Below are 12721 nucleotides of genomic sequence, written 5' to 3'. Positions count from 1 at the left end.
TGTGGTGAGGCCGCGACAAACCGGAACTACAGCGCGCCAGGGACCCCAGCCTCCACTTCCGGGAGAGGAGGAGCAGTGTGCGGGAAGGGGCGGGACCTGGAGCTTGGCCCGCCCCTCCCCTTGGGGGTGGTGCCGCACCACGCCTCTGTGGCGTCACGGCACCGTCGCCTCCACCCCCGCCTCACGTGCGGCCGACGCTGTGGGACGTCGCCACCTGTGACGTCGGAGGGGCGCCCAGCATGGTTTCCCAGGAAGACAGCCCGGGTTCTGCACATGCGTGGTACTGACCCTGGATCTCTCCTCACCGCGCACTGGCTCCCTGCGCCGCCGTCTGGACGCCGAGATGCCAGGCGTCTCCGCCCGGGGCCTCTCTCACGAGGAGAGGAGGCAGCTAGCTGTGAACCTCACCCGTGTCCTGGCGCTCTACCGTTCCATCCTGGACGCCTACATCATCGTGAGGCCACAGGGGTGTGGGCGGGGAGAGAGTTAGCCTCTGATCTCTTTTCTTCTGTCGGTCTGTACAGGGAGGGGTTAAAACTGGGACGATCCCTTGTTTTCGAGCATACACTTAATATTTAGAAATACTTAGGCGACAGAAACACAGGGACAGAGCAGCCAGGTTGCAACTACTTGGAGCTCTCTTAGGAGCATATGAGATGTTCTGAGAAGACACCTTTGCTCATCAAGCTTTGAGTGCATTCCTGGTTTTGTGGTGGGGCAGACCATTCCAGCTGTGCAATCAGACTTGGATTACAATCCTGTCTCCCCTGCGTCGTTAACCTTAGGCTTTTTGTTGTTGTTGTGTTTTTAAAGATTTATTTATTTATTTGAAATGCAGAGAAGCAGAGAGAGAGAGGTCTTCCATCCGCTGGTTCACTCCCCATATGGCTGTAAGGGCTGGAGCCGGGCCAATCCAAAGCCAGGAGCGTGGAGCTTCTTCCGGGTCTCCCACGTGGGTGCAGGGGCACAAGGACTTGGGCCATCTTTTACTGCTTTCCCAGGCCACAGCAGAGAGCTGGATCAGAAGCCGAGCAGCTAGGACTCCAGTCGGTGCCCATATGGGATGCCAGCACTACAGGCAGCAGCTTTACCTGCTATGCCACAGCGCTGGCCCCAACCTCAGGCTTTTTCAAGTTTATTCATTCATTCTTTTCACTCCTCCTAGCTCTGGTTTTCTCAGCTGTGAAATGGATCCTGATCTGAAGGATCATTGTGAAGAATTAATGATACATAAATTATCCCACTGAGTTGTTCAGAGCCCAGAAGCGTTGAGTCAGCTCTTCCTTTGATTCATGGTCAGTCCGTCAACAAGTCCTGTTGGCTCTGCCTTCAGAGTAGATCCCAGATTCCTCTGTTTGGCTCCGGCTACTGCCCTGGGCCAAGCCGCCGTCATCAGTCCCCCAGCTGGTTAGGTAGCCAGCCTGTCCATGTTAACTTCCACCCTGCCTTAAGCAGTTCTTCCCGGAGCAGCCAGGCTGAAGCCTTGCATATGTCAGTGCTGTCGTGATACGGCCATGCTTCCTAGGTGCGTTGATGAAGTCCTAACTCGTAAGCTGTACTTGTAGGGCCGTGGGTGCTCTGGCAGCCTCATCACACTGCTGACTTCCCACATTCACTGGCCTGTGCCTGTGCTCACCCGATCTCTGTTCCACAGACCCGGCTGGCATCTGGGCCTTTGCACTTGCTGATCGGCAGAGAAAGGCAACACCTTGGGTTGGTTACACCTTTAGAGTAAAGGACTCTAGAGTAAAATGGGTTTCACGTGCCCACTCTGTTAGGTGCTGGCTTTTTGATGGAGGAGTCACTTAATGGCTGTGCCTCAGTTTCCCCAGCTGTAAAACCAGAGAGAAAGTAGCACCTCCCTGGTTGGGGTGATTATAAAGTGTATGAATATGTGTCAGATATTCACAGTAGTGCATAGAAAGCATTGTGTATCTGTGGCTTCCTGTGTTTTCTTTCCATGTCTGATTCCTGGCCGTCGTTGAAGTGTCAGCTCACACATGTCGGCTGTTCAGAAAGTCTGCTGTCGGCCAGCGCTGCGGCTCAATAGGCTAATCCTCCGCCTTGCAGCGCTGGCACACTGGGTTCTAGTCCCGGTTGGGGCGCTGGATTCTGTCTCAGTTGCCCCTCTTCCAGGCCAGCTCTCTGCTATGGCCCGGGAGTGCAGTGGAGGATGGCCCAAGTGCTTGGCCCCTGCACCCCATGGAAGACCAGGAGAAGCACCTGGCTCCTGCCTTCGGATCACCGTGGTGCGCCAGCTGCAGCGCACCGGCCGTGGCGGCCATTGAAGGGTGAACCAACGGCAAAAGGAAGACCTTTCTCTCTTTCTCTCTCTCTCACTATCCACTCTGCCTGTCAAAAAAAAAAAAAAAAAAAAAAGAAAGTCTGCTGTCCTCACCTTTACCTGAAGCAGTTTTCCCACACACTGCTCATGGCATTACTGTGTCATTGGTGCTTTGTTGTCTATGTGGCATCAGTGTCGTGTGAAGGGTTTCTTAATGTAAGCTCTGTAAGAGCAAGAACCTCCTCTGTCTGCCTCACCGTTGTATCGTCTGGGCCTAGAAGAGAGCTAGCCCTGTAAGAGAACATAGCACCAGCATTTGGGAGAAACCAGAGAAGGCCACAAATACACAAGTGCCTGACGCACGTAAGGGCAGCTTACTGGACGGTAACGTGGCAATACGGGGTGGCAGCCACAGGAGCTGTGCTAGGGGTGCACATGGGACGGAACACCACGCCATCCCTCCCCTTAAGAAACTCGGGGTGTGTGGAATAAACGGAGAGAGATGAGAAGGGAGGTTGTGTGCCCAGCATGCTGTCTGGGCTCCTGGGAGTTGGGGGAGCTGGAGGAGGCCTCAGGGAGGAGCCTATTCAGATGGTCAGGAGGTCCCCGCGGGTCGCTGCCGGGGCCTGTGTGGCTGCGGTACTGGAAAGAGGCAGGTGCTGAGGTGAGGCGTTGAAGTGATGGGAAGAATGGGGATGTTACTCGGCCGCAGCCTGCTTACCGCTTCTCTCTCTCCTGCAGGAGTTTTTCACAGACAACCTGTGGGGCACACTCCCTTGCTCATGGCAGGAAGCCTTGGATGGATTAGAGCCGCCACAGCTGGCCACGTTGCTGCTGGGGATGCCTAGGGAAGGGGAGGTGGCCAGGTATGCGCTCCGGGGACCCTGGGCTGGGGAGCTCGGGGCGCTGAGTGAGCCACGGCGCAGAGGGTCTTACAAGGTCTCCGGGGCCCCTGGGTTGTAAGCTGGTTCGCCTGGGATACGACAGGGCTGCTCACGGAGGCCTGGACTGGACTATCTCAGGTACAGCTCAGTGTGGCCACTCACCCTGCTGGCCCTGAAGTCCACAGCCTGTGCTCTGGCCTTCACCCGGACACCTGGCTTCCAGACCCCCTCAGAGTTCCTGGAGAACCCCAGCCAGAGCTCCCGACTCACAGCTCCATTCCGGAAACATGTCAGGCCTAAAAAGCAGCATGAGATCCGGAGGCTGGGAGAGGTAAGGAGGTGGCTGGAGTGTAGCTGGTACCCAGAAGCGCAAGGGACTCCGTGAGCCCGTGGGTGACCGAGCTAGGTGCCCCTTGAGCTCACACGCAGGCCCAGAGGCTGCTGTACTCGGAGCTGCACGCCTGGCTTCGTTGTCCTGTGGCTGGGTTCTTTGGCGGCTCTGAGTTGGTGTTCTTCCTGTTTCACATCTCTGCAGTCCACTCACGGCTCCACAGCAGGGCTCTTGTCCCCTGGGACTCAAGGGGCCAGGACAGTGGCCTACACCTGGGGTCAGCAGCGACCCTCACCTCTGCTTTGCTTCCTGCGTCTCTTGTCTTTTCCATGGCACCCTCTGTCCACCCTCCCTGTCACCTTCAGCTCCTCCACTCTTATTATGAGCGTTGGCCCAGGAGTCAAGAACCCATGGCCAGGACACCTTTGCTCCCCCCTCTTTCAGTTGGTGAAGAAGCTGAGCGACCTTACGGGCTGTACCCAGGTCGTGGATGTGGGCTCAGGCCAGGTGAGTTCATTGTTGAATTCATTTTTTTCCTAATTATTTATTTGTTTTTATATATTTGAAAGGTAGAGAGACAGAGACAGCCATCTCTCTTTTATCTGCTGGCTCCCTCCCCAAATGCCCACGACAGCCAGGGCTGGGTTGGGCCAGGCCAAAGCGAGGACCCGGGAACTCCATCCGGGTCTCCCACATGGGTGGCAGGGGCCCAAACACTTAGGCCGACTTCTGCTGCTTTCCCAGGTGGCATTAGCAGGGAGCTGGATCAGGAGCAGAGGAGCCAGGACTTGAGCCGGCGCTCTGATATGGGATGGTGGCATCGCACGTGTAGGCTTAACCCACTGTGCCACAACACCCTCCTCCCTCTCTTGACTCCAGGGCCATCTGTCGCGCTTCATGGCTCTGGGGCTAGGACTGACAGTGAAGAGCATTGAGGGGGATCAGAGACTGGTGGAGAGAGCCCAGCGCCTGGACCAGGAGCTCCTGCAAGCGCTGGAGAAGGAGGAGAGGAGGAACCCACAGGTGGGCCGCCCCTTCCTGCAGGCTGGGCTGCGGGAGCAGGGGCTGCCTGGCTGGAGTCGGGCGTGCAGGCTGAAAGCTGCCTTCCGGTTTCTCAGCTGAGATGACGTGGTCCCGGTTTTTGCCACCTTTTCCCAAGGTTCCCCTTCCCTACCCCCCCGCCATGTCTCCACGGCACTTTCTAGTTACTAAGTGCTTTCTACCCATACAGACTTGTCACCGTATCTTGTCACTGTGAGGTGCCAGTCAGGTACTAGACTCACTACACAAAAGAAAACTGGGTCTCCGGGAGGAAAAGATGGACAATCAGTCATAGTGGACCCAAACGTTCTCCTGATTGACGGCCCAGCTCTCTCCCGTGCCCTGCCTCCCTGCCCATGTTCCTCTCTGGGAAGCAACAGAGGGCAGATCCCTTCCTGGGGCCTGAGGTTGCCCAGCCTCCTCTCTCCTCTCCTGCACAGGTCAGAAGCGGCCCTCGCCACTGCCCTCACCACGTGGTCAGGTGGGTCGACCCCACGGCCCTGTGCGAGGAACTTCTGCGTCCGCTGGAGAAGCCGGCTCGGGGTGGAGCCCGCCTGCTGCTGACAGGCCTGCACGCGTGCGGGGATCTGAGCGCCGCCCTGCTCAGGCACTTCTGCTGCTGCCCTGAGGTGGTGGCACTGGCCTCCGTGGGCTGCTGCTACATGAAGCTGAGCGACCCGGGCGGCTACCCGCTGAGTCAGTGGGTGGCTGGGCTGCCTGGCCACACACTGCCCTACCGGCTGCGTGAGGGGGCCTGCCACGCCCTGGAGGAGTATGCCGTGCGGCTGCAGAAAGCCGGCCCCGGCCTCCGAACCCACTGCTACCGAGCGGCCCTGGAGACAGTCATCCGACGTGCCCGGCCAGAGCTCCGGCGGCCAGGAGTGCAGGGCATCCCCAGGGTCCACGAGCTCAAGATTGAAGAGTGAGCTTGGGGAGTGGGGGCCTGGGGACAGGTCTGGGAGGCTTGCCTTCTGCCTTGTTAGCCTGGCCCAGAGAGAATGTCAGTGGGCCGGTTCGGAGTTTTCTGACATGGGCAGCTTCTCAGAATTTCCTTAAAAGGGAGCTGCCCATCTCACCAGGAGGCTAACAGAGTTTTTAAAATACTAAACGTGGCCAACTAATGGGACAGAACTGGCAGATAATACACTTTGGACCGGTTTACTACCGGACAGTCAGCTCACATGGAAACGTTCGCAAATGCACTTCTGGGTGGAGAATCAGCACAGTTGGGATTGAATTAGGAACAGGCAAAGATTAAGTGGGAGGTGGAGGTTCCTAAAACCACACTGAGTGCTGTCCATGGTGGACCTCACAGATACGTGCAGAGGGGACTACAGCGAGTAGGCCTGGACCCCCAGCTGCCGCTGAACCTGGCTGCCCTTCAAGCCCACCAGGCCCAGGAGAACCGCGTGGTCGCCTTCTTCAGCCTGGCCCTGCTGCTGGCCCCACTGGTGGAGACGCTGATCCTACTGGACCGGCTGCTCTACCTTCAGGAGCACGGTGAGGGTGGACTCAGTAGGGCCCCGGGGCCACATGGGTAGTCTTGGGGTTCCTTCAAGTCCTGTTTGCTGCTTCTGGTCGGCTTGTCTTATCACTGTGGTGATACTGTTTTTAAAGATTGAGTTAAGGGGCCGGTGCTGTGGCGTAGCAGGTTAAGCTGCCATCTGCAATGCCAGCATCCTATGGTGGGCACTGGTTTGAGTCCTGGCTGCTGTGCTTCCAATCCAGCTCCCTTGAATGTGCCTGAGAAACAGTGGAGGATGGCCCAAATCCTTGGGCCCCTGCCACCCATTTGGGAAACCCCAGTGACGCTCCTGGCTTTGGTCTGGTTGTTCTGGCCATTTGGGGAATGAACCAACAGATGGAAAATCTCTATCATAAATCAGTAAATAAATAAATCTTTAAAAAAAATTGAAAGGCAGAATGATGGACAGATTGTCCATCTGTGGGCTCATTCCCCAGATGAATGCAAGCACCAGGAACTCCATTCTGGTCTCTCCTGTGGACGGCAGGGGGAAGTGGGGTCACCTGCGCCGCCTTCCCAGGTGCATTAGCAGGAAGCTGCCTCATCAGTGGAGCAGCGCTGAGACGGGATGCTGGCTTTGGCTTAACCTGCTCTGCCAGTGTTGATTCTTTTTAAAATTATTTGTTTATGGGGCTGGCACTGTGGCAAACCAGGTTAAGCCACAACCTGGGACGCCAGCCTCCTATATGGGTGCCGGTTGGTGTCCTGGCTGCTCCATTTCCAATCCAGCTCCCTGCTAATGTGCCTAGGAAAGCAGTGGAAGATGGCCAAAGTTCTTGGGCCCCTGCCATGGGAGACCCAGATGGAGTTCTGGGTTCCTGGCTTCAGCCTGGCCCAGCCCTAGCTGTTGCAGCCATTTGGGAAGTGAATCTGCAGATGGAAGATCTTTTTCTGTCTCTCCGTCGCTCTTTCCATAAATAATTTTTTTTTTTTTTTGACAGGCAGAGTTAGAGAGAGAGAAAGGTCTTCCTTTTTCCGTTGGTTCACCTCCCACATGGCTGCTATGGCTGGCGTGCTGCGCCGATCCAAAGCCAGGAGCCAGGTGCTTCCTCCTGGTCTCCCATGGGGTGCAGGGCCCAAGCACTTGGGCCATCCTCCACTGCCTTCCCGGGCCACAGCAGAGAGCTGGACTGGAAGAAGGGCAACCGGGACTAGAACTCAGGGTGCCGGCGCCACAGGCAGAGGATTAGCCAAGTGAGCCATGGCACTGGCCTCCATAAATAAATATTAACAACAAAAAATGCAGATTCCTACCAAGCAGCCATCCCAGGCACCGAGAACCTCCACTCCACTGGAGGAAGCTACCCCCACCCTCTCACCCCGCTTTTAGTGCCTCAGGCACCTGTGTTCCTCCACGGACAGCCTGCCTGCGGGGAGCTGTGCCTGCAGTCAGCTGAAGAGGCGGTATCCAGGTCAGGTCATTTCCGCCTCTGACTAGCCCTGCCTTTCCCTCAGGCTTCCATGCTGAGCTCCTGCCCATCTTCAGCCCTGAGCTATCTCCCAGAAACCTGGTGCTGGTGGCCACCAAGATGCCCCTGGGTCAGGCTTTCTCTGTCCTGGAGACTGAAGACAGCTGACATGTGCAGTCCCTCAGGAAAGCACCCGGATGCCGGCGTGGCCCAGCGCACCTAGCACAGGAGCCAGCTCCCCGCCTCCTCCCGGAATCCTGCTGCCCCTCAGCTTGTGTGTCATAACTTCTTCCCCCTCTGTGTGTGATATCATAGTGTGTAAAATCTTGTTTTTAACTTATTAAAAAATGGAAGACTGTATTTCCCTTCTGTGTGCATAAGCTGTGGGAAGGAGAGCTGTGCCCCCCTCCTCCCACCGAGGCAGGCTTGCAGAAGTGCCGTCGGTCTGGTGCCATTCCCCACGGCCCTCTGACGGGCGGCAGAGGGCTCTGCCTTTGGTGTCTGTCCCGAGGTTGCCTGACTCCATCAGCTCTGTCACAGCATCGGGAAGAAGAGGCTGCTTTCCCTGAGCCCCGAGATGGGTGTGTGGGGAGTGGGGGCCCTCCTGCCAGAGACAACAGTGATGCACGCGAGGCCTCCTGGCTCTTTATTGGCACCTGAGGGGCAGCCGCCGTCCTCGGCTCAGTACCAGTAGACTTTCTTGTGTTTCCGGGTCTCCTGGATGCCCATGGCCTCCATCACTTCCTCCTCCAGCGTCTTCAAACGGGGCACATAGGTCCTTTCTAGAGCATCTTCCACCGACGTGTCTTTGGGGCCATCTGTGGAGTCCGAGGAAAGATGGGTGGGAGGCTCGCCAGCTTCTTCACACCCGACCCTCCCAGCACCCACCTCCCCGGCCCTCGCCCAGCCTCACCAATCCATGTTTCAGGGACGATGCCATCGGCTCTGGGAAATTCAGGTTTGGGGATAATTCTCCCTGATCTTGTGGAGACTCGAACCCGCTCTCCTGCCTCAGTGAATCGCCACTCGATCTCAGTAGGTTTCCTGGTGGAGAGAGATGAGCCTGGCCTGCAAGCCAGGCCTCCTGCCGCCCTCCAGCCCCGTGGAGCCAGGGGTTGGAAACATCACCACCTGGTGCTCTCCCCCTCCACTGGGGCTGCCTCAGGGAGTCATGTCCAGGAGACGGCCTCCCTCAGTCTCCAGAGCTCCCAAACCCCCCGCTCCCTGTGGAGGAATGGCTGCTACAGACAGCGCCTTGGTGGACTCGGATGCTGACAAACCCTCAGACGAGAGCCCCTGTGTGCTTGCCTGTCCACGGGATCCACAAGTTTGACCTGGCGGTGGAGCAAGGGGGCTTCACTCGGGATCATGGTTCCCCGGAAATCCTTGGTCTTGCCAATGTAGCGGTAATGCTGTCCAAGAGAGGGCGAGCATCAGCACGTGGCAGCTGTGAAGGGCCTGCCGCCGCCGCCGCTCGGCACGTCCAGCCCCAGTTGGAAAGTAGATGGTTCAGTGGTCTCAGCCAGCCTCCCGCCACCTGGGTGGCTCCCAGTGGAGACGGCTTTCTGAGCATCCCCGTGCCCGCTCCTCACTTACTGTGTTCAGTCCCTCCAGGACCACCCAGTTTCGCTGCCGGATAACTTGAACCACTTTGCCCTGCTTCCCAGCATCCTTGCCTTCTAGGATCTCCACCTGTGGGAAGACGCGAGGCTCAGGGAGGAGATCTTTGCCCACGAGCCTCCCGGTCCTCCTGCCCCTTGCCTGAGGCGCTCACCGTGTCCCCACAGAACAGATGCCAGTCTTCATCGGAGATGGGCTCCACGGCCACTCGGCGCCTCCTGGTGCCTGGGGGGTTCTTCCTCTTGTCTGCCAGGGAGCCTGGGCGGCTCATCCCATAGCGGTAGTGGGGGGGCAGGCTGACCTTGGATGCCAAGGCCAGCAGGGCAGAGAGACGCATGGCTGGAGGCTGTGAGAAATCCCCACCAGTGGAAGGCTCCTCAGCTCGGGCGGATGGACAGCCACAGGGCAGACGTTCCTCAGGGCCTCATCTCACTGAATCCTCACAGGATGACACTTACTCCACCTCAGAGAGGAAGGGACAGGCTAGTACCTCACCACAAAGGGAGTCAGCGTCGGAACCTACACACAGCTGACCTCAAAATTCTATTCATGAAGGCCAGGGGCCATGTTACCTGCCTCACCCTGAAGCCAGCACATCCCAGTAGTGCTTGGCACATAGTAGGTACTCAATAAAGTTAGGAAATGAAAGCATGAACAACAGGATTGGATAGGAGTAGGTGAGGGAACAAAAATACAGGCACAGGGTCAAAAGGCAGTCATAAGGCAAAACAAACCAACGGCAGTAGAGATAAAAACGGGTTAAAAATGTCCCTATCAGGGCCGGCATTATGGCTTAACAAGTAAAGCTGCCGCCTGCAGCACTGGCATCCCATTTCGAGTCCCAGCTGCTCCTCTTCTGATCCAGCTCTCTGCTATGGCCTGGGAAAGCAGTAGAAGATGGTCCAACTCCTTGGGCCCCTGCACCCACGTGGGAGACCCAGAAGAAGCTCCTGACTCCTGGCTACAGATCAGCACAGCTCTGGCCATTGTGGCCATCTGGGGAGTGAACCAGCGGATGGAAGACCTCTCTCACTTTCTCTCTCTGCCTCTGCATCTCTCTAACTCTGCCTTTCAAACAAATAAAAATTTTTTTTTAAAGTCCGTATCTCACTTCAACCCCTATCCTCAGGAAATAAGCACTCTTCCTGCAGATAGCTGTTCTAAAGGAACAAGACCCCAGGCTCAAGGATTACTGGGCCCTACAATTCCCAACTAATATGTGTTCTAAGCCTGCCAGTTTTAGGTGATGGACTAACCTCATGGGGCAGTGAGAGAAGGGAGGGCAAATTACAAAGTGCTTCTGTCCACTGAGCACTTGCTACATGCCGGGGGCCAGGCTAAGTGCCTTCCTGTATCATCTAACTTAGCCTGAAGATGAGCAAAGGTACCGTTGATCTCATCCTTCAGGCCAGAACGAACCCCAACTACAAAGTACAAATAAAGTGCACCGTCACGGCATAAAGGGCCCCGGGCTGGGGTCAGCCCACCTGCCTCCCTGTTGGCCGCTGGGTTCTAATCCCTGCTCTGCTATTGTCCCGTGTGACCACAGCAACATCAGTATTCTCTCTTTTGGGTAAATTATATGTGTCTGTGTGTGTATTTGGCACAGGGATAAATATTTATGGGAAGGAAACAACAAACTAATGTACTTGTTCTCAGAAACTGTTAATTTCCATTTTTGTTCCTTTTCACAACGTCTGCATTTGTCTAACCACATGCATTAAAGAAAGTATCACCTGGCTGGCACTGTGGAACAAGCGGGTAAAGCCGCCGCCTGCAGTGCCGGCATCCCATATGGGTACCGGTTCGAGTCCAGCTGCTCCACTTCTGATCCAGCTCTCTGTTATGGCCAGGGAAAGCGGTGGAAGATGACCCAAGAACTTGGGTCTGCGTGGGAGACCCAGAGGAGGTTCCTGGCTCCTGATCAGTGCAGCTCCGGCTGTTGCGGCCAGTTGGGGAGTGAACCAGCAGATGGAAGACCTCTCTCTATGTAACTCTGACTTTCAAATAAATAAATAGGCCAGCACTGCGGCTCACTTGGCTAATCCTCCACCTGCGGCACCGGCATTCGGGGTTCTAGTCCTGGTTGGGGCGCCAGATTCTGTCCCGGTTGCTCCTCTTCTAGTCCAGCTCTCTGCTGTGGCCCAGGAAGGCAGTGGAGGATGGCCCAAGTGCTTGGGCCCTGTGCCCACATGGGAGCCCAGGAGAAGCACCTGGCTCCTGGCTTCAGATGGGTGTAGGGCAGCAGTCCTAGCAGCCATTTGGGGGGTGAACCAATGGAAAAGGAAGACCTTTCTCTCTGTCTCTCTCTCTCTCACTGTCTAACTCTGCCTGTCAAAAATAAAAATAAATAAATAAAATCTTAAATAAAAGTATCACCTGGTTTATTTAAATAGAGATAGGGGGTCACTTTTCTTCTTTTTATATCTCAGTATGAAAAAAGTTCTGATTCTATTATTAATTAGTGCTGGTTGAGGTAAGAGCGTAAGACAAGCAAGAAGAGAATGAAAAAACAAGGAACCGGTAAGTGCTACGGGGCCTGCTATGTGACAAACCTAGTGTTGGGGATTTCAGTATTCCTGGCTTTGGGCTTCACCTTGCTCAGGGAACGAAGGTGCTGGATACAAGCACGGTAAGGCCCGCTTTACAGACAAGGAACGCAACGCCTGGCAGCGGGAATGAGCAGCCCTAGCGGGGCCAGCCCCAAGGCTTCCAGCGCGGCTGCTGCGAGCAGTCCTTCCACCTCAGTCACTAGAGGTCCCAGGCTGCGGCAAGACCTCAGGAGCACGCCCCTAGATCTCCCCCAAATCGGAAGAGGCCGGAGCCCCGCCTTCCGCAGTGGGGCTTTCACTGCGTGTTCAGGAGGCGCCAGGCAAGGTAATGAGGTCGCACGTCTGCGCCCTCAGGTCACAGCTCCAAAGGCTTCCCGCCGCGAGCTTCACCCCGGGGCCATCTTCAGTACCCACCCACTCCAAGCTTCCAGCACAGAGAAACCCCGGGTAAACCACTAAGCCACAGCCAGGGAAAAGGCAGGCCCTTCCCGCACCCGCCTCCCGACGAACCCACGAGGTGCAACACCTCTGGGTATCGCAGCCCTCACCTCCGCTTCCCGCTGCACTTTGGCGCCTCCGCCCGTCACCTTGGCACATGGGTCCTCAGCCCCACCCACCTGACCCATTCGTTTTCTGGGAAATGTAGTCCAATTGCAGAACGGAAGTTCAACGAGTTTAGCCTCTCCGCATGCTGGGAGTTGTAGTCCGCCACTACGAGGTAAGCTGAAAACAGGAACTCTAACCCGAGTAGGAAATCCTGAGAGCACCGTGAAGCATGTCGGGAGTTGAAGGCAAATCAGGATAGGCCGAAGCGATCAGCACATTCCTGCGCATGTTCTACATGGGGGCCGTTGGGAATTGTAGTCTTTAGAGAGGATGGCTCCATTTTCTAGGTGCCTGTGGCTTCCTGCTCAAAGCTAAGGAAATTTCGCTGGAGACAAGACCACAGCCAATACTTTCCTCGCCTTTCTCTGCTAAAGGGCTGATTAAAAAAACTCCTCGACTTTCCAGAGGAAGGGATGAAACGTGGACTTTTCTGATGTTTGTTAAGATGATCCAGTCACAAAATGTCAGA

At 56.2% G+C, this 12721-nt stretch overlaps 2 protein-coding genes across 11 annotated transcripts; one reads left to right on the top strand and one right to left on the bottom strand.

The window, feature by feature from the left end:
* Window positions 1–5: 5 nt before the first annotated feature.
* METTL25B (methyltransferase like 25B) lies at window positions 6–7834 on the top strand. 9 transcript variants are annotated; one of them, XM_089299789.1, is made up of 8 exons: window positions 6–468; window positions 3026–3150; window positions 3307–3499; window positions 3944–4006; window positions 4379–4522; window positions 4981–5462; window positions 5856–6040; window positions 7521–7834. In XM_089299789.1, exons 1-8 carry the CDS (start codon window positions 274–276, stop codon window positions 7640–7642), a joined length of 1509 nt encoding a protein of 502 aa, XP_089155915.1. In that variant the 5' UTR covers window positions 6–273; the 3' UTR covers window positions 7643–7834. The 9 variants fall into 9 exon arrangements, with proteins under 9 accessions (XP_089155915.1, XP_002715413.3, XP_089155917.1 ...); XM_002715367.5 differs by having other exon boundaries at window positions 45–454; XM_089299791.1 differs by having other exon boundaries at window positions 45–454; window positions 3865–4006.
* Window positions 7835–8097: 263 nt separating this feature from the next.
* Window positions 8098–12251, bottom strand: MRPL24 (mitochondrial ribosomal protein L24). 2 transcript variants are annotated; one of them, XM_008264296.5, is made up of 6 exons: window positions 12195–12251; window positions 9249–9557; window positions 9071–9166; window positions 8783–8886; window positions 8388–8518; window positions 8098–8292 (listed from the first exon to the last, which is right to left on the bottom strand). In XM_008264296.5, the coding sequence occupies exons 2-6, from the start codon at window positions 9429–9431 to the stop codon at window positions 8156–8158; spliced, it is 651 nt and encodes a 216-aa protein (XP_008262518.3). In that variant the 5' UTR covers window positions 9432–9557; window positions 12195–12251; the 3' UTR covers window positions 8098–8155. The 2 variants fall into 2 exon arrangements, with proteins under 2 accessions (XP_008262518.3, XP_002715411.4); XM_002715365.6 differs by having other exon boundaries at window positions 9249–9440.
* Between the last annotated feature and the right edge of the window lie 470 nt (window positions 12252–12721).

The sequence above is a fragment of the Oryctolagus cuniculus genome, chromosome 7, assembly GCF_051225735.1.
Source record: "Oryctolagus cuniculus isolate XC-2025 breed Fujian yellow rabbit chromosome 7, ASM5122573v1, whole genome shotgun sequence".
Taxonomy (NCBI): Eukaryota; Metazoa; Chordata; class Mammalia; order Lagomorpha; family Leporidae; genus Oryctolagus; species Oryctolagus cuniculus.
Note: the sequence above shows the minus strand (reverse complement) of the source record. Positions and strands in the feature narration are given on the sequence as shown.